Source organism: Salmo salar, chromosome ssa02 (genome assembly GCF_905237065.1).
Source record: "Salmo salar chromosome ssa02, Ssal_v3.1, whole genome shotgun sequence".
Classification (NCBI taxonomy): domain Eukaryota; kingdom Metazoa; phylum Chordata; class Actinopteri; order Salmoniformes; family Salmonidae; genus Salmo; species Salmo salar.
The window spans coordinates 52,782,727-52,801,009 of record NC_059443.1 but is presented as its reverse complement, the minus strand read 5'-3'; the positions used below and the strand labels follow the sequence as shown (position 1 = coordinate 52,801,009).

Here is an 18,283-nt window from a genome sequence, read left to right as displayed (position 1 = left end):
GAACAGGGTTGGAGAGCGCTGGTGTAATGGTTCTTGTCTGGATGATTCCATCTCGATCATGGGCAGCAGATGGACAGAGAGAAAAGACCAAAGTAGAAATTCTTCCATATTGTCCCATGTTTTATTCAGTTTCCTGGGATTCAAGACAAACACTCAGGCATGAGGTCAGAATTCCAGTTTGCCACACTTCCTTACCCATCTTAACCAGAGCAGCAATGAGTGCCCAACAGTCATACACTCACAGACAAACATACACAGGCACTCAAACAGTATACTATTGTAAAGAAGTCTGTCTTTGATATTTATCAAAAGTAGGCACTTTTGAAGTAGACCACTTTTTACTGGATGGTGCTTTTTGTTATATACACCATTAGATCCTCTTGCATAAGGTGTAATGCTCACAGTGTAGACAGGCAGTGAATAGAACTAGGAAACAAGACTTTTGGTTGGAGCTTGACTACTTTAAAAAAGAGGCTAATGTTCGTTCATGCTTTAAATAGAATGACTTAGCTCGGGCATTAGGGAACAACTGTGCATATAGTCGCATTGTACAGTAAAGGTTTAATTTAGGGCCATGGAAGGGAACGCTATAACAATTGAGGATTGGAAGGAATTTGTATGCAAATTATGCTCCATCTGAAGCTCTCTTTAAAGAACAATGTTTTAGTCAACTTAAATGCCATTTAGCTTAAACATAGGTCTGAATCCGTCGAAGTGGCCTTGTTATTTCTTACTTCGTTGACCGACGCAAGAAAAACCATGCTTTCAACCTGAAAAAATCTGTTTCTCCAGTAAGTGACATGTTCTGAACCATGTCAGCATTTCAGTCCATTTATTCATCTGTTTTTAATAAATCATCTATAGTTGAATTACAGTGTGATGAGGTAACGGGCAGCAGTTGCATCCTAAAAGTCTCTTGTAGCCCCCCACCCCAGAGAGCTGCTCTTTAAAAAAAAAAGCCCATGTCAGTGTCTGAAATGGCACCCTATTCCCTATATCATGCACTAGTGGTACACTGTATAGGGAATAGGGTGCCATGTTATGTAGCCTGTCCTACACAATGGCCGCTTCAGTGTTTGGTACCACACCGTTGCTGACTGGGACAGTTTCTCCCTTGAGGAAGCACCACTACCAGACCTCCGCCACTCTCTTTCTGTACCCAGACAGTGTGGGCTTCAGTGAGATCCCTGGGCAGGCTGGCTGCTGGAGGTGCAGTCTCTTTACAACAAGAATCTGATTAGAGTTAGTTTCTCCCCTCCCTCCAGGGTGGGTTAACATGGCGTTACTACCCCCATCACCTCTTCTGCTCCCAGATCTCAGCCATGTTCAAGTCTAGCTTTTCAAGTGTCCTCAGTGATTGAACGTTCTCAGTGTAAAACGCGACATCCACCGTCACCAGCCTGGAGCGGGGTGAGAGTCATTATGGGGGATGGGGGGGAGAGAATCAGAAGTGCTTTCAAGTCATCAACAAGTCCATTGAAATTGTCCTTTAGCTTTAGTGACAAGAAGCTGTTTTATCAGACACATTAAGCCTAGTTCTGGAAAAATGACTTTCATTAGAGATTCTCCATTGAGCATGCTTTTTAGTCCAGGAGTAGGTTAAATCTGTGTCGTGTAAATACCTGTTTATTACTCTATTTTTGGTATGGTCAAGCAGAGAACTGCAGGACAAATTTTTGGGGCAATATTACAGAAATGCTCTCTCTCAACCCCCACAGAATCCGACTTGAGAAACACTCACCCGTGTTGAGGTCCACCGTCGTGGTGCACCCCGAGACGGGCCAGCTGCCTTTTAAGGTGAATTTTAAGGCTGGCATTGATCCTCAGGAACAACATCTAGGCCCAGAGAAAACAAACAGACAACGTTACCCTCAAAAACTCTACATATCTAGTCAGCTGCGAATGCAATGAAGACAACCTGGACCGTGCCCAGTATGTTGTAAAAGCGCATGAGAATAGCGGTAGAAGTAACTATAGCGTAGTTCATTATTACACATTTGAATAATTAGAAGTCATTGAATAGGATCTCTGTGGTATTATTGGCATATTACCTGTGCTTGTTCCTCAGGTAGCAGCTCGTAGAGGGCTTCATGCATTTTGGCCATTTGTTTACAGACGTTGCGAAAGCAGGCCGACGGCATGGGGGCCTTGACTTCATACTGGCGGGAGACGAAGTAGATATGTTGATTGACATTGGCTACAGCGATCTTATAAAGTGGTATTGTAGGTTAGACGGGGAGCGTTAGTGGTTTGGACCTGTAGAACTCACCTTAGACAGCACCTTCTCAAACATGCTGTCCATGATCGACACCAGTTTAGCAGAGATCTCTGCTATGTGATCGCTGTAGTCCTGGCAAAAAAGGAAAAAAGATTCTTAAAACTCAAAAAAGGCCTACACGTCATGTCACTCACGGCTTACAAGTGAATCTCCGAACTAGAGTACTGTCCTCGTGCGCGGAGGTCTGTGCAGGTCAGTGCTCACCTTAGTGATGTGGTCAAAGTGCCTGAGGACGCTGTACTGCTTGGGCGTCAGCTTGGTCTCAAAGTGGGCCCTGATGACGGGAATGTAGTGAACCACCAGCTGAAGACAGCGAGAGGCCAGGGCTGAGGAAAGAGGCACACTATGGTTATTTCTACACGGACAACACAGACAGGAACAAACAGCTATACTAATGTAGAGGTAACCCTGTAGTGGGGCAAAGCATGTGCATGTAGTAAGTCTACCATCATGCTTTAGGGATACGTATCTTTTCAGATTCAACAATGATTCTTTAGTTGTGGACACTACATCACCACACTCCCTCGCTTGCTCTTTGTAAGTCACCTTGATTCAGCATCTGTGTTCTCAGTTTCTTTATTAAAATATTTACCGAATTAAAGCAAGGGGCTCTAGATAGCGTCGCACAAGTAGAATACAAATGCATGCTGGGCCGGGCATGCCCTGAGCTCGTGACGTGAGCGCTACCGACGCTCCGGCCTTTGGGAATCGCACGCTCCACTCCTCGCTCCAGCGCCGCTCACATACTCTGGTACATACCCAGGTTTTTAGTGGTGATGGTCTTGAGTCCCACCACTTGTAGTGCTCCTGCCCCCAGGACCAGCTGGCAGCTCCGCGAGTTGAAGTGCTGTCAGAGAGAGAGTCAGGGACCATTCAATACAACATGGCAGTTTGTTAGTGGGATGCTTGCCAGGTAAATGTAGCCAACTCTCAGACCATCCTTCTAGACTGTTGCCACACAGGGGGTGGTGTGTTGTTACCTTGAGTAGGTCTGAGAGGCGGGTGAGCATGTCTGTGGAGATGGAAGGGATGTCGTTGACACACTGACAGTACTCCAGGAAGATCCGGATCAGTAGTAACACCGTGCTGATGAGGAGGACACAGAGGTCACCAGTCAATATGGGTCATATCATTTTTCCCTACATGCATTCTGTTTTGAATGTGGGAGTGGAAAGGCGCATTTATCGTAGTTAGTAAATCAAAACTCACCCGACAACAGCATATTTCTGGCCATCAATGTGTAAATAATCACTTGGTTTCCTTTCTTCTGTGCCTGGTGTTGAGAAGACAGAAAATAAACTCAGTCAGTCTAGGGACAGCCAAATATTTTTGGGGGGCTGACCATCGGGAACCTGGACTGACAGTTGTGCAGAGCGTGGGTCAGTGACAGACTATGGTAAGCATGGTATACATAGCCTAAAATTCACTTTGTGATCCACCAGCCACTCAGGTCTTTTACCAGCCAAAATATTTTTGCCATAATTACATAAAACATTTTTTTTTTTAACGCTTTGTAATGTTTCTAAAAACCAGAAATGTATTAGTACGAAGTAATGTGGTATATTGCTGAATTTCATTTCATTTTTTTGTGACCCGAGTCCAAAATATCATAGACAAAATGTTCAGCTGCCCCTTTAAGTGTCTCTGAGATTTGGGATCTCTCTCTTTGCTATCAGTCGAAGCAGCAGACTCAAACTAACGTTGAAAAACAACGGCGCAATGTAAATAACCAAAAAACACGAGGACAAAGTTTCACTTTGTAAACTTGAGTAAATTAGACCAACTTTCATACCTGTGCACAGCGCCTCCAAAAATGAATCTATCAGCACTTAATTCAGTGTGCACAGCTCACCTGCCAGGCAGTGTTACAGCGAGAGTTGGGATATAGGATTCCTATATATTTGAGCGATTAGCAGCTATGAAACAGAACAGCAGAAATACTTCATAAACAGATATCGCAGCATTTTTCAAACCCTAACTGTGCTCATACTTGACTTTTGACAATTTTTATTCGCGAATGTAAAGCTCGCACTGTAGAGCCCTGCAAATTGACCACCCGCCAACATGGCTGGTGAAATAGACATTCTAATCTGGCTGGCGGGTGTTAATTTTAAGCTCAAATGGTATATTACCTTGGGGTTTGCGTTCGGGTAGTGTGATCCTGCCATCTGCTATGGAGTTAACCAGGTCCTGGAATTCTGCAGGAACCTCTGCCTGTTTCCACCGCTCATTGTCCAGCAGCAGACTGGAGAGAACCCACACACACAGTTAAGATAGACAGTATTCAAGTTCCTGAAGTATTGCACATCTATTCCCTACTAAGGTGTGTGTGTGTATACTCTACAGTCTAATACCTGAGCTTGGTCTTGCGCTCCTCGTGGAAGCGGTGGACAAAGCGGTTGGCCTGGCTCTGTAGCGCCCCCCTTAGGGACACGCTGCGTCTGCAGCACAGCTCCTCCGTGTCCCTCACAAAGCCTTCCACCGCCTGGGACAGAAACACAAACTCAGCCGAGCTCAGACGCTCCAGGGAGCCATCCTGGCGGAGAGAGAAAGTGATTATTCAAGGTTACAAACTACTACCAGCAGGGTTGGAGTTATTCCAATTTTACATTGTCAATTCAGAACATCAATGGAAATTCAAACCCTGCCTGTACAGTCACACATTAGCCATTAGTGTGTTTATCCTGTCATGGCATGCGTTAAGCTAGCTAGCTACCTTGGCTCTGGCCATGAGGACTTTGACACAGCGGTCGTGGCTGACGTCTGAGGCGGTGTAGAGCAGCTCCTGGATGTTATTGGCCACGCGGCCCAGCTCCAGGTCACTGGGCATCATGTCCTCACTGGACCTGCAGCCGGACAGACATAGAAATACAATTACTAGAAAGACACTTTTTTTTTTTTTACATTCTATTTCTTTTGTACAGAATACAGATGGCACTGAGGAAGGGACACTCCATTTTTTTATTGTCTACTACAGAGTATAAAAAGGTCCCAGCTGGTCCCAACCCTCAAACATGTATACACTCATTGGGCAGTTTATTCGGTACAGCCATCTAGTACCAGGTCACCCCCCCCCTTCCCCAGCCTGAATTCTTCAGGGCATGGAAATGTTGCTCAATTGGTATCAAGGGACTTAACGTGTGCCCCACACCATTACATTTAATGCCTATACCGTTGACACCAGACAGGATGGATCCATCCTGGCTTAAACCAAATCTTGACTGTCATCAGCATGACACAACAGGAACCGGGATTCGTTGGAGCACGCAATGTTATTCCACTCCACAATTGTCCAGTGTTGGTCATCGTGTGCCCGCTGGAGCCGCTTCTTATATTTAGCTGATAGGAGTGGAACCCGGTGTGGTCGTCTGCTGCAATAGCCCATCCGTGACAAGGATCGACTAGTTGCCGTTCTGCACACCACTGTTGTACTGTGCCGTTATTTGTCTTCGTGGCCCGCCTGTTAGCTTGCACGATTCTTGCCATTCTCTTTAGACCTCTCTCATCAACGGGCTTGTTTTTCGCACACAGGACTGCCGCTCAAAGTCGCTTAGGTCACTCGTTTTGCCCATTATAACGTTCAATGGAACCCTAACAGAATGCCACGATGCATGTCTGCCTGCTTTATATAGCAAGCCACGGCCACGTGACTCACTGTCTGTAGGTCCAGTTTCGTGTATGAGGTGGTGTACCTAAAAACAAAAAACTGTCCAACAAGTGTATACTTCCAGAATTTGTTTGAACTCATACTGGGCTACCTTGAGACGAGTCTTGTGAGGCGTCATAGAGTCTCACCTTTCCACAGAGGGGTCATATTATTGTGTAGCCCAAACTGTTCGGATGCTACAGACAGAGGTTGGCATATCGGCAGTACCGACTGTAGACGAGTCCCGTGACGCTTGTGGGGGTCGTAGGGAAAAATGGAGCTTGTGAGTCTTTATATAAAAAAGGGGTCATTATAGTTCTGTAGGCCAACCTGTTTGGACGCTACAGACGTTTGTGAGGAACCGATTTTCGGGATGTCTCCTGGTCTAACAAACACTGCTGTAGCTCAGCCAGCTTCCGCCTTCAGAAGCAGAAGGCTGACATCAGAGGGTGCGGTGGATATCTCTAGCTTAAACTGGGGGATTTTTTTATTACGTCAACTTGATTTCCAAAGGGGAGCGGACATAGACTCTAGGGTTAACCATGGCAAAATGCATAGAATTGACGGAAACTTGCTTTAAAACGGCTAAATGTTCTCTCAGCTCCATGGGAGAATATGTAGAATTGCAGGAAATTAGCTATAAAAACCACAAAGTCAATTGAGAAATGTGTAGAATTTCAGGAAATTGGCTTAACTTAAATGTCTTTGCACCACCAAAATGGGGGCCAAAAATGTTGCCTCGCCAACAGACCAACTGTGCCCACTGCCACGCCCACCACCTAAGCCCCTTTTTGAATAACCCTGTATTCTCTGGTTGGGATATGCTCACACCATTCAAACACAGAAAAGCTGCTTTTTAACATACTTCCTTAAAACATATAGGAAGAAAAACTCACTTATATTGTAATTAATTATAGGCCATATTTGATAGAAATCTGGAAACACTGGACAGTTACTTTGATTTCCTGAGTGTATACAGCTGTGCAGCATGTACTGAATCTTTTTCACACTGCCTTGCCAACCCAAACTTTACTTTGGTGGCAAAAATAACCAGGCCAGCACAGTATAACCTGACTCAGTAGTGTTAACAGTGTGTGTTTGTGGTTGGTGAAGGTGGTGAGTGACTCACGAGATGCCGGCGGACCCTCCTGGCTGGAAAGCGTGTTCCCTGCTGGAGGACGACTCGGTGGTCCCTGAGGCGGAGTCACTACCACAACCATCCAAACGTGACAGGGCCTGCCTGGGCCCCACCGTGGAGCTCTGCTCCTGGCCACCGCCTGCCCCCAGGTGCAGCTGGGCATCATTTAGAGCATCGCTGATGAACAGGCCCTCATGGGTGAGGTAGGCCAGTTCTGCTTCCCCCTGATTGAGAGGGGTCCCTGGGGCCTCAGCCAGGCCCCCTGCTGCAGCCCGCTCTAGCAGACGGCTCTTCTGGTTGCTGTCCAGCGCCTCCAGCACCACATTCCTCACCACACTGAGCGTTGCCTGGATGAGGACATATGGTCAACGTATAGGACAGAGGAACCAACTACCAGGGTGGGGTCACTTCCATTTAAATTCCAGTCAATTCAGAAAGTAAACAATTCCAACTAGAAATGTCCCTTATTGAAAAGCCTTGAAGAGAATTGGTATTTCAGTGTACTTCTTGAATTTAAATGGAATTGACCCCAACCTTGCTAACTACACCAGATAAATTAAAAGGCACAGATCATCAACTTCGAGTCCTACAACGGGCCAGTAAAGTAATGCACTTTAAACAGCTGGTTTGCATGTCAACCAAAGAAAAATGTGTAGACACCGCCAAAATAACAAATGCTAAAGTGTTATTCTATTCTTTTATGCCAATTTATATAGCAAGACATCTAACTACCTTTCATTTTCTTTACCTCTTAAAACTTTCTTCAAGTATTCTATTCCGCAAGAGGACAATTCCATAAATCCCATTTTGATTAAATCTAACCGACCGGGATTGTATTTTAATAAAGTATGATCCTCACCTTGATCCTCTTCAGGAAGAGAATGAAGTTCTCAAAGACGGACTTCAGCAGCTCAAACCACTGGGGGAAGGTCATCAGACGCATCTGGTCTGCCAGCCTGACCAACCAGAAGCAGAGAGAAGGGTCGTATTCATTAATGCAAACCATATCAAAACGTTTTGCAACAGATTTGATTTGGATCTCTTTTAGTCCCCATTTGGACTAATCTTCCAAGAGTCCTTAAACATTAAAATACATTTTATAATACGAACGCATTTTCACATATAACGCACTATTACAAACATAATGACCAAATAAATACTCAATCTAAAAAAATATTGATTCTTCATCTACTATAGTCCCACAACATTTCTATGTATTATATGTAAATCGTTTTAAAATAAATGTTTAAATGTATATATTGAAAGGTTTCTGGTTTGCTCAGTTAATTTATTCCATTTCTTTATTGCTCTAAATTGAAATGTTCTTTTGCCTATTTCTCTTTTCTGTCTGGATAACACAGATGGTGGACAATCTATTCCTAGTATTTACTGAATGTCTGTCTCTTACCAACTGAATACCATTGTGAATAGAACTTGGCCGTTTTAAATTATGTATATTATGAAATAAAATAAGCATGTTTTTTTTCAATTATCAGAAAGAGGTTCTTCATCCTTTAAAAATGGTCTCTTGAAAAACATCAAGAAAAAAATGTCACCTTAAATTCCTATTACTAACAACAAACAAGAATGTTTTTTTTCTTCTTTTTCTTTGCCAGCTTGATGTTTATTTTGGAAATAACAGAGCTCTACCAGGAGGGTCATACCAGAATGGTAATTTGCATAGCATTTTTACTCATGTGAACAATATATATATTTTTTACTTCAGGTCTGCTTCAATGGCTTTCATAGGTAGGTAAAGCATTGTTTTATGAGGACTGATGTCAAATTATGGTAATTGTGTATGTCCAAAATATTAACATTCAATTACATTCAAATTAATGTGTTTTCAAGTGGTGTATGTCCCTCAAAATGATTCTTACATTTCTAAATGATCCAGGTTTTTCCACATGTTTAGACTACATTGAGAAAATATGACAACGTGCAGTTTTTTTATTATTATTATTATTATTATTATTATATACACAACTTTTAAGTCTGAATATTGATGAATTGAACCCATGGGTCATGAAATGTGGTTTAACCAATTTATGTTGCCCAGTAGTGTTGTCAATTGAAATAATATTTTTCACCAAAATAAGTATTTTTTTATTTAAAAAAGAAAGGTACCCTATTCTTAGTCCGAAGTGCCTACATAAAGCCCTCACTGTGAATCAGAAACATATTCCAGGGTCAGCCTGCCAGCTGAAAATAGTTGCCTGTGTGTGTGTGTGTGTGTAGGCTACATGCCTACACACACACACACACACACACACACACACACACACAATGTCTTCAATAAAAAATGTAAAAGTACAACTGTTTGTGTGTTATTAGTTTAGTCAGATTGTGTCTATTATTGTGACTTAGATGATCAGACCACATTATGAGTAATCAATGCAGAAATCCAGGTAATTCCAAAGGGTTCAAACTGTTTCTTGCAACTGTATATGTATGTACGTACGCATGCATGCACACACAGGAAAATCCAATGTTTGGCTTTAAATAATGGAGGAGGGCTGGGAGTTGAACAATCAAGTTTAATTTAAATGTTTTGTTCATATCCACTTTTAAATCCATTGTCAAAAAAATACTCTACCAGCAGGCTGAGAATAGGGTTAATCGGTTATTGGACATATTCAGGTTCTTCCAGTTGGTGTCTAGCGAATACGACCCAGGGGTATTGTGATGACAAACTTTAAGAACATAGCAGATAGAAAAGTACAAATATACAAACTGACCAAATTCCAAGACTTAATTTCAAACCTTGATTAAATTGGGATACGATCAAGTGCATTTGGAAAATATTCAAACCTCGACTTTTTCCACGTTTTGTTTTACGTTACAGCCTTACTCTAAAATTGAATAAAATTGTTTCCCCCCCCTCAATTTACACACAATACCCCATAATGATCAAGCAAAAACTAGTTTAGACATTTTTGCAAATGTATTAAAAATAAACTGAAATAACACATTTACATAAGTATTCAGACCCTTTACTCAGTAGTTTGTTGAAGCAGCTTTGGCAGCGATTACAGCCTCAAGTCTTCTTGGGTATGATACTACAAGCTTGGCACACCTGTATTTGGGGAGATTCTCAAATTTTCTGCAGATCCTCTCAAGCACCGACAGGTTGGTTAGGGAGCATTGCTGCACAGCTATTTTCAGGCTGTGTGCTTAAGGTTGTTGTCCTGTTAGAAGGTGAACCTTCGCCCCATTCTGAGGTCCTGCACGCTCTGGAGCAGGTTTTCATCCAGGATCTCTCTGTACTTTGCTCCTTTTATCTTTCCCTTGATCCTGACTAGTCTCCCAGTCCCTGAAAAACATCCCCACAGCATGATGCTGCCACCACCATGCTTCACCGTAGGGATGGTGCCAGGTTTCCTCCAGGCGTGACGCTTGGCATTCAGGCGTGAATCTTGGTTTCATCAGACCAGAGAATTTTGGCATTCAGGCCAAAGAGTTGAATCTTGATTTCATCAGACCAGATAATCTTGTTTCTCATGGTCGGAGTCTTTAGGTGCCTTTGGCAAACTCCAAGCGGGCTGTCATGTGCCTTTTACTGAGGAGAGGCTTCCGTCTGCCCACTCCATAAAGCCCTTGATTGGTGGAGTGCTGCAAGATGGTTGTCCTTCTGAAAGGTTCTCCCATCTCCACAGAGGAACTCTAGAGCTGTCAGAGTGACCATCAGGTTCTTGGTCACCTCCCTGACCAAGGCTCTTCTCCCCCGATTGCTCAGTTTGGCCGGGCGACCAGCTCCAGGAAGAGTCTTGGTGGTTCCAAACTTCTTCCATTTACGAATGATGGAGGCCACTGTGTTCTTGGGGACCTTCAATGCTGCAGACATTTTTTGGTACCCTTCCCCAGATCTGTGCCTTGACAACCCTGTCTCAGAGCTCTACGGACAATTCCTTTGACCTCATGGCTTGGTTTGTGCTCTGACATGCACTGTCAAATATAGGACCTTTATATTGACAGGTGTGTGCCTTTCCAAATCATGTCCACTCTATTGAATTTACCACAGGTGGACTCCAATCAAGTTGTAAAAACATCAAGGATGATCAATGGAAACAGGATGCACCTGAGCACAATTTCGAGTCTTATAACAAAGGGTCTGATAACTTATGTAAATAAGTTATTACATTAGCAAAAATGTCTAAAAACCTGTTTTTGCTTTGTCATTATGGGGTATTGTGTGTAGATTGCTGAGGATTTGTATTTATTGAATACATTTTTGAATAAGGCTGTAACGTAACAAAATGTGGAAAAAGTCAAGGGGTCTGAATACTTTCCGAAGGCACTGTCTGTCTCTATTTATGCAACAATGAAAATTCAATAACAAAAAAAGAAAACTTACGGGGCCAAATCAAATGATCTGAAGGCAGAATTTGGCCAGCGGGCCGACTGTTGAAGAGCCCTGTTCTAAACAATACGTTTATCTGATAATCTAACGTTACGCCCTCATAATTAGATTTCCACACCCAGATTGGTTTCACAGCCCTCGCGTCATATTCCAAGCGCTCCTTTCAATGGCAGGATGACAGATGAACGCAGTCTAACTCTCATTGTTGTTGTTAAGACGACCATAACCAAATGGTTTAGCTTCCTTTCCTTTGTTGAGGAAGGATTCTCAGAACACCAGGCCATATTTTGACAACACCTCCAGTGCATTCGGTAGATATTACCAGCAGCTCAATGTGCTCAAGCAAATACAAACGCATTCAATGTATAGCTAGCTGTACTACTCACTTTGTGACGATGTCAGTGTCGATTTCTTCAATCTGCGACACCGAGTCGACAACAGACTGTGGGATAAGAGTATGTTACTTTCCATATCTGTTTTACCAACTCAAAATGTATTTCTCGTTTGATACAGGTGTGCTAGTTCAGGAATAGACCAAAAAAGTGGAACTCAGAGGGGGTGCTGGAGGAGAGGTTTGGGAAATACTCTTAACATGTCAAAACCCTTTTCCTAATTTCACCATAAATGTTTATGATCATGAAGTATAAGACTGTTCTCCGATGCTTTTTATGTCTGGTCTTTTACCTGTGTGACGATGCTCTTGGCTGCTAGGATCATCTCGTCGCTGTAGATGTCCAGAAAATCCAGCTTCCGCTGCCTGAGCAAGCCAAACACCAGAGACTCCAGCCTGTCCTGTCTCCCCCCACACACACAGAGATTGAGCAATACTATAAAACCCAATAACTCCAATCAGAGTAATTCTTCACTTCAAGAGATCAATTATGATTACACACCAATTCATCAATTAAATTACAATAAACTGATAAACAAAGAGATTCATATTTCAAACCAATTAAGACAACGATTTACGCATAATGGGGATAATTAAAATCCCCTTCAGAGTCATTCAAAGTTACCCTTACCCATAATAACAAAAAGGCAATTGCCAATTGTGCTACTGAAATGTAAATTAGGTTGATGATTGAAGAGATCAACACATTGATGTTTTCCTCTGATCTGAACAATCTATACAAGAGTACCCAAAATGTGCCATTTTTATCCACTTGATTCCAAGTAGCAAACTTGTTCGGAAGAGTCAGACCCACCTTTATTGAGACTGAACGTTTGTATTGCATCTGTGAGAACAGTGACCACTGTGACAAAACACAACCTCAGTTTGATGCTCCAACTACATCTACACATTCTCAACATTTTCCATTTATGGTTAAACTCAACCTATAGAGTTCAAACCATAACTTATTTTTCGCTGTCTTCTGACAGTGGATTTAGTACATTTAAACCTTTGTGTAGCCAGGTAAGTCATTTGAGAATCTATGAGTTAAATATAACGACCACAGAATTAAAATGTAAACATTGTTTATATTTTTATCTCAATGGTACAGACCTTCTCCATGACCTGTCCGTCGTCCTCCAGACTCCTGCTGAGGTCACTCCTGGAGTACATGCTAAAGTCCTCCACCATCATCTTGTCTATCAGCTTCTCCATCTCACACAGCTGCGAGCCCAGGTGTCTGCAGGTGGGGGGGGGACAGGAGACGTCACAGGGTCCAAAGGCCACACTCAGAATACACAGAGTATTTCACTATGGGACTCGTATTTAAAATGACTTATATTGACATGAAACTCTGTGAAAAGTATTCTGACTAGAAGTGGTGTGTATTTTAAACTTACAGCATGATACAGTTCTGCAACCACGCTGTATGTGCTTCAAGCTTACTCACAATAAATAGTTGGTGTGGAGTGCTGCTTACTATGATTTGATGTTGTTTGTCTCATGAGTGTCAGCGCATTTAATCAGACAAGTGTCACCACCGTGTGCGTCGATAGATCTATGTAACACAAACATGCTACACACACCCCCCCCCCCCACCCCCCACCTGAAGCTGTGTATCCCCTGCAGCTCCTGCTGCAGCACCTCCTTGGTGGTGGCGATGAGCTCCAGGGCCCCAACGAACTCCGAGGTGGAGAGCAGCAGCTGCACAGTGGGCTGGCTCTGATGCACCGCCGCCATCAGCTTCAGCTTGTTGTGCAGCCGCGCGCAGTTGGAGCGCGTCAACGCCTGCCGCAGTGCCCGCAGCGGGCCTTCGCACATGATGCGTTCGATGGCGGCCGTGCGGCCCCGGAGGACAGCCACGGCGCGGGCGGTTTCGGTGAGGTGGTCCTGGAGCTCGTGCTGGGAGGACATGGCGTGGAAGAAAGCCTCGGAGCGCAGGGAGATCTGGCGCGCGATGCTCACCTCCACCACGTCGAGGTAGTGACTCAGCTGATGGAGAGAGGGAGAAGCCAACAACAGGAAACATGACTGTGAAGCAATGAAACAATGCAGGACATGACAACTGTTCAAATTTTCGCCGGCTCACCTTTTCCTGTAGTAACCGTGACGATGCCATGTCCCTGCTGCTCTTCCGCCCAGCGCTGTTGAAGTGGGACCATGGTAGGACCGCGTTAAAGGTCGCTGGGTCGTCTAGTGCAAAGTCAGGCTTCATGAAGATCTGTTTAAGCCAGACATTAGGCAGATATTAATTTTGGAATCCAGAATGCAATATTATGTGTGCTGCTCTGTCTAGACATGGGAGATAGTAATACGATTAAAAATGTATTATATAAAAAAGTTTACGGTATTGTTTGAGGATCATGAAAGCATACAGTCAAATCAAGGGGACAAAACGGTTCAATAGGGCTCTAGAAATCCCCACAACTCACATGGTTACAACAAAACAAGAGGAAGTAATTACCTTGGGCACCTGCTCCAATTCTGTTCTTGATTTGTCTACGAAGAAGAGAAAGTGAAAGAGCACATTAGTTGAATCAACTCACTTCAACACTGAAAGGAAATTTGATATTTGACAAAACAAAATAAGATTGATTTGTCCGTATGGTCCAGAATAGATACTGTAGGCCCCAGTCATTATGGTGCAGAGCTGTTTAATATTGCATACCGTGGTTGTTTGTGATGCTGGATACAGTATCCAGCTCATCCTTGTTGGGACAGATATTCTTGCATCGCTCATGGATTTTCTCCCTCTACAGAGAAACACAGACACAATTTAGTTTAGGCCTAATAGCTTATACAGTTTAATTATAGTGGATACATTTTCTTAGTGCTATTTCGACCATGAGTAAAGGGAAGAGGGAAGTCTTAGAAATAGCTTAAAAGGCCATGTTCATTACATTCAAACAATAGAAAGAGGATTTGACACCTGGACTGTGTTCATCAGGCACCAAACAGACAAACTGGAAGGGACTATCTGGACTTGCCCAATAAGAAATGCAATGTTTTCTTTTCCATTGCAACATGTTTTTAAATGTTTTCTGTTGCATGCCCTAACAAACACAACCCAGGCCAGACAGTGGCCTCTACTTCTGTCCAATCTACTGAATAATTCAAACTGAATGACAGGGGCAGCAGGGTGTGTTCGTTACCTGAGCTGTTTCCTGCAGGTAGGGGCCAAAGTGTTCCTTTGTGATGTTGGGGAGGTAGAAGGAGGGCATGACTTCTGTCTCGGCAAAGTCCAGGCCCCAGGATTTGGTGAAGAAGTCAGACTCCCTCTTGGCCAGCCGTGGGTCGTTCAGCGCGGCTGGGAGGTTCACCTTGGAGTTGTACACCGTCCACCTGTGCTGGTCGGCCACCACCGACGGGCCCTCGCATAGCCCCCGGGTTGCCTCGCCTGCAAGGGCACGTGGGAAATGTAGTCAGTAGAAACCTTCAGCAGTAATAAAACATTTAATGCATCTTGAGATGCATTCCATGGTTGCGCTCCAATTCTCTAGCCTGACCCACCATCCTCACCGATGCGCTCTTACCGAGGCTACCAATTCTCTACTACCCTTCACCAAGAAGTGTGCACTATTTCACTTCCGCTAATGCATTTAAAAGCTTTGGATTGGTGCAAGAATGGCTGGACGGAGTGCCTTACAACAATCAATTTATTTTAAGTCCATGAGGGAGAGTGTACAAGTGCAAACTTTGGGAAGGGGTAGAAAATAAGACTGCAAGTAGGAATATGATTGATCAACAATGAAACAGGATGAAGTTTTATATATATTCATCTTGTAAGACTGCTGGCCAACTGTAGGCTAGTTCTTTACCCGTGGGCTCCTTGGGGCAGACGTCGGGCAGGGAGTGGACGGGCCTGTATTGTCGTGAGGAAGGGTCCCTGTCCTTCCGGAAGATCCCCTCGCTGCCACCACTGCTGGGATGAGGCACTGGGGAGGAGCTGTGGGAGGCCATGGCATCGGTGCACCTCTCCAAGGAGGCTAGCTGAGTTAGCAAACATAGCACTGAGTCAGAGAGTATCAATACAAAACGAAGACGTAGCCTAAACATTCATGTTTGCGGTAACAAAATAACAAAACACTAAACCAGACCATCTGCAGAGTTGTTAGTCCAATGGCATTGAAAATAGGGCCAGAGAAAACGTGTGTCAGTAGTCAATCCATTCAATAGTCAGCCCATTTTTCTGTGCACGGCAATGACTTTCAGTTATTGTCACAAGTCACTAGTGTGAAGCAGAAGTGAAAGTGCTGATGTATTGATGCTCAGACAATTCTGGCTCAGAGGTGCAGATGTTAGGCTATAATCTGAACAGTGAGGAAAGCAATGCCTTGACTCACTTCCTCTGTGTATTGATTCAGTTATTGCTTTGTCTGCATAACTTGCCCAGTCTAACTAAACTGAATGATCAAATTCAAAGTAATTCATCATTGGTGGTTAAGGTAGTGGGTGCCTAGAACAGGGCCTATGTTAACCAATATGATCAGACTAGAAGACAGTGTTGTGTAAGCAACTGAGACCATGATAAACTGCCTACAGGAGCGAAGATCCTTTGTTGTCTAATCAGTCTGTTGAAAAGATTAGGGTGAAAGGTGGCTACAATCAGCTCCTGTCAATATGGATGTGTTGTCTGTTACTGACATTATCGAATGCAGGGTGAAATGAGAAAACAAAATGATTTACACCAGAGACATATATTACGTCTGTCATATGACTGATTTACACCAACGCCACGTGCATCACGAGACACTGCACACGTCATTGGGCAATGACGTCGTCGCTGCCTATATCAACAACGTCAAATGTTAATGCATGTAGCTTGCTAACTAACTAAATGGACAGCTAGTCAGCCTAAATTCGCTAGCTTAGGGCTATATGGATCAAAACTCTACTATGCAAAATGTCAAGAAAATATAAACAGCTATTTCTGCGATTCAGATAATGTTCCAACTCCATCAGGGATGACGATGTGGTCAATTAACTGACGTTAGCTGGGTAACTTATCTGATCAGATGACAGTTTTTACTTACATTAATCTAGTTAGCTACTTAACGTTAGCTATTTCACTTTTTGAATAGCTAGATAATTGAGTAGAGAGGTGTTTGCCTCACCACACTGCTAGACAACTGCAGCGCCTTAACTATCTCAGGTGGGGAACAAGATAGTAGTAGGTAACGTTAGCCAGTTAGCTACTATAGCTAAATATGAAACACCGCCGTCCACATTCACATTTCCCCGTCATGCGGCAACATTAACCGTCATTGACCATTTTCTAATTACTCTTTACAGACAAGATACGATGAACTCTTCGAGCATCGATATTCGAGTAGCTCCCCACGACTGCAGCGGCCTGAAGAGACCAGCTGGTTACACGTAGACTGATAATCGAAGCTAGCAGAATGCTAGCCAAACAGAGACGGAAGCAGTCCACACAAATACATGACCGCTGAGCTTTTTTGTTGTTGTTGAAGAGCAGACAAAAAAGAAGGTGCGTCATGTCTGGTACCTGTTGTTAGAAACACATTCGTTCTTGATTCTTCTTTCCACCATCACGTTAACATTCGACGAACCAGGAGAAAACATCAAGTAAACCACCGCCGCCGGTACCGTAACCATAATGCACTGCGCGAACAAGCTTCGCGTTCTTTCGTGCTTAACGATGCAGTCACAGCACACCGCTTCAACATAGTTTACTGCAGGGAAGGGCGTGGGGGGGCCATAGTGGCTCTGCGTACCCACATCCATACACCCCCTCCCCACCTTGTGAGCAAAACATTTTAGTGGCCCCCCACATGTGAGTGAATAGATACAAAAATGGCAAGTTAATTTCCTGCAATTTTACACATTTTGCTATGGGGTGTAGAGAAAATGTTGCAGTTTTAAAGCAAGTTTGCTGCAGTTCTACACATTTTAAACTTTATTTGTCACATTTTTTATTTAACTAGGCAAGTCAGTTAAGAACAATTTCTTATTTACAATGACAGTGGGTTAACTGCCTTGTTCAGGAGCAGAATGACAGGTGTTTACCTTGTCAGCTCGTGGTTTCGATCTAGCAATCTAGCAACCTCTCGGTTAACCACTAGGCTAACCACTAGGATACCTGTCGCCCCACTAGTAACCTCTCGGGTACTGGCTCTAACCACTAGGCTACCTGCCACCCCCACATGCGCTGAATACAACATGTGTAGGACTTACCGTGAAATGCTTACTTACAAGCCCTTAACCAACAGTGCAGTTCAAGAAAGAGTGCTCCGGTACCGCTTGCCGTGCGGTAGAAGAGAAAGTCTATGACTTTGGTGATTGGAGTCTTTGACAATTTTTTGGGCTTTCCTCTGACACCATCTAGTATATAGGTCCTGGATGGTAGGAGGCTTGGTCTCAGTGATGTACTGGGCCGTAAGCACTACCCTCTGTAGCGCCTTATGGTCAGATGCCGAGCAGTTACTATACCTGGCGTTGATGCAACT

General features: G+C 43.7%; 1 protein-coding gene across 4 annotated transcripts; it reads right to left on the bottom strand.

Annotated features, from left to right (window-relative positions):
* Positions 1 to 102: 102 nt before the first annotated feature.
* On the bottom strand, positions 103 to 17,480 carry LOC106585841 (vacuolar protein sorting-associated protein 54). 4 transcript variants are annotated; one of them, XM_014172526.2, is made up of 24 exons: positions 17,323 to 17,480; positions 15,632 to 15,803; positions 14,966 to 15,210; positions 14,482 to 14,566; positions 14,278 to 14,312; positions 13,903 to 14,034; positions 13,420 to 13,805; positions 12,927 to 13,053; positions 12,628 to 12,675; positions 12,107 to 12,214; positions 11,809 to 11,864; positions 7,922 to 8,018; positions 7,054 to 7,409; positions 4,995 to 5,124; positions 4,633 to 4,814; positions 4,411 to 4,523; positions 3,488 to 3,551; positions 3,259 to 3,364; positions 3,038 to 3,125; positions 2,483 to 2,604; positions 2,270 to 2,350; positions 2,052 to 2,159; positions 1,742 to 1,836; positions 103 to 1,400 (listed from the first exon to the last, which is right to left on the bottom strand). In XM_014172526.2, exons 2-24 carry the CDS (start codon positions 15,771 to 15,773, stop codon positions 1,295 to 1,297), a joined length of 3,012 nt encoding a protein of 1,003 aa, XP_014028001.1. In that variant the 5' UTR covers positions 15,774 to 15,803; positions 17,323 to 17,480; the 3' UTR covers positions 103 to 1,294. The 4 variants fall into 4 exon arrangements, with proteins under 4 accessions (XP_014028001.1, XP_045561804.1, XP_045561801.1 ...); XM_045705848.1 differs by having other exon boundaries at positions 12,628 to 12,657; XM_045705845.1 differs by lacking the exon at positions 17,323 to 17,480 and adding an exon at positions 16,354 to 16,478.
* Between the last annotated feature and the right edge of the window lie 803 nt (positions 17,481 to 18,283).

Bases quoted from the DNA above. Each gene is read 5' to 3' on its own strand.
- LOC106585841 (XM_014172526.2), bottom strand. From the start codon at position 15,773: ATGGCCTCCCACAGCTCCTCCCCAGTGCCTCATCCCAGCAGTGGTGGC. The intron at 15,211-15,631 runs GTAAAGAACTAG...GTGCCCTTGCAG, and splicing joins CTGCCCCAAGGAGCCCACGG to GCGAGGCAACCCGGGGGCTA. The intron at 13,054-13,419 runs GTGGGGGGTGGG...CCCCACCTGCAG, and splicing joins CAGGGGATACACAGCTTCAG to ACACCTGGGCTCGCAGCTGT.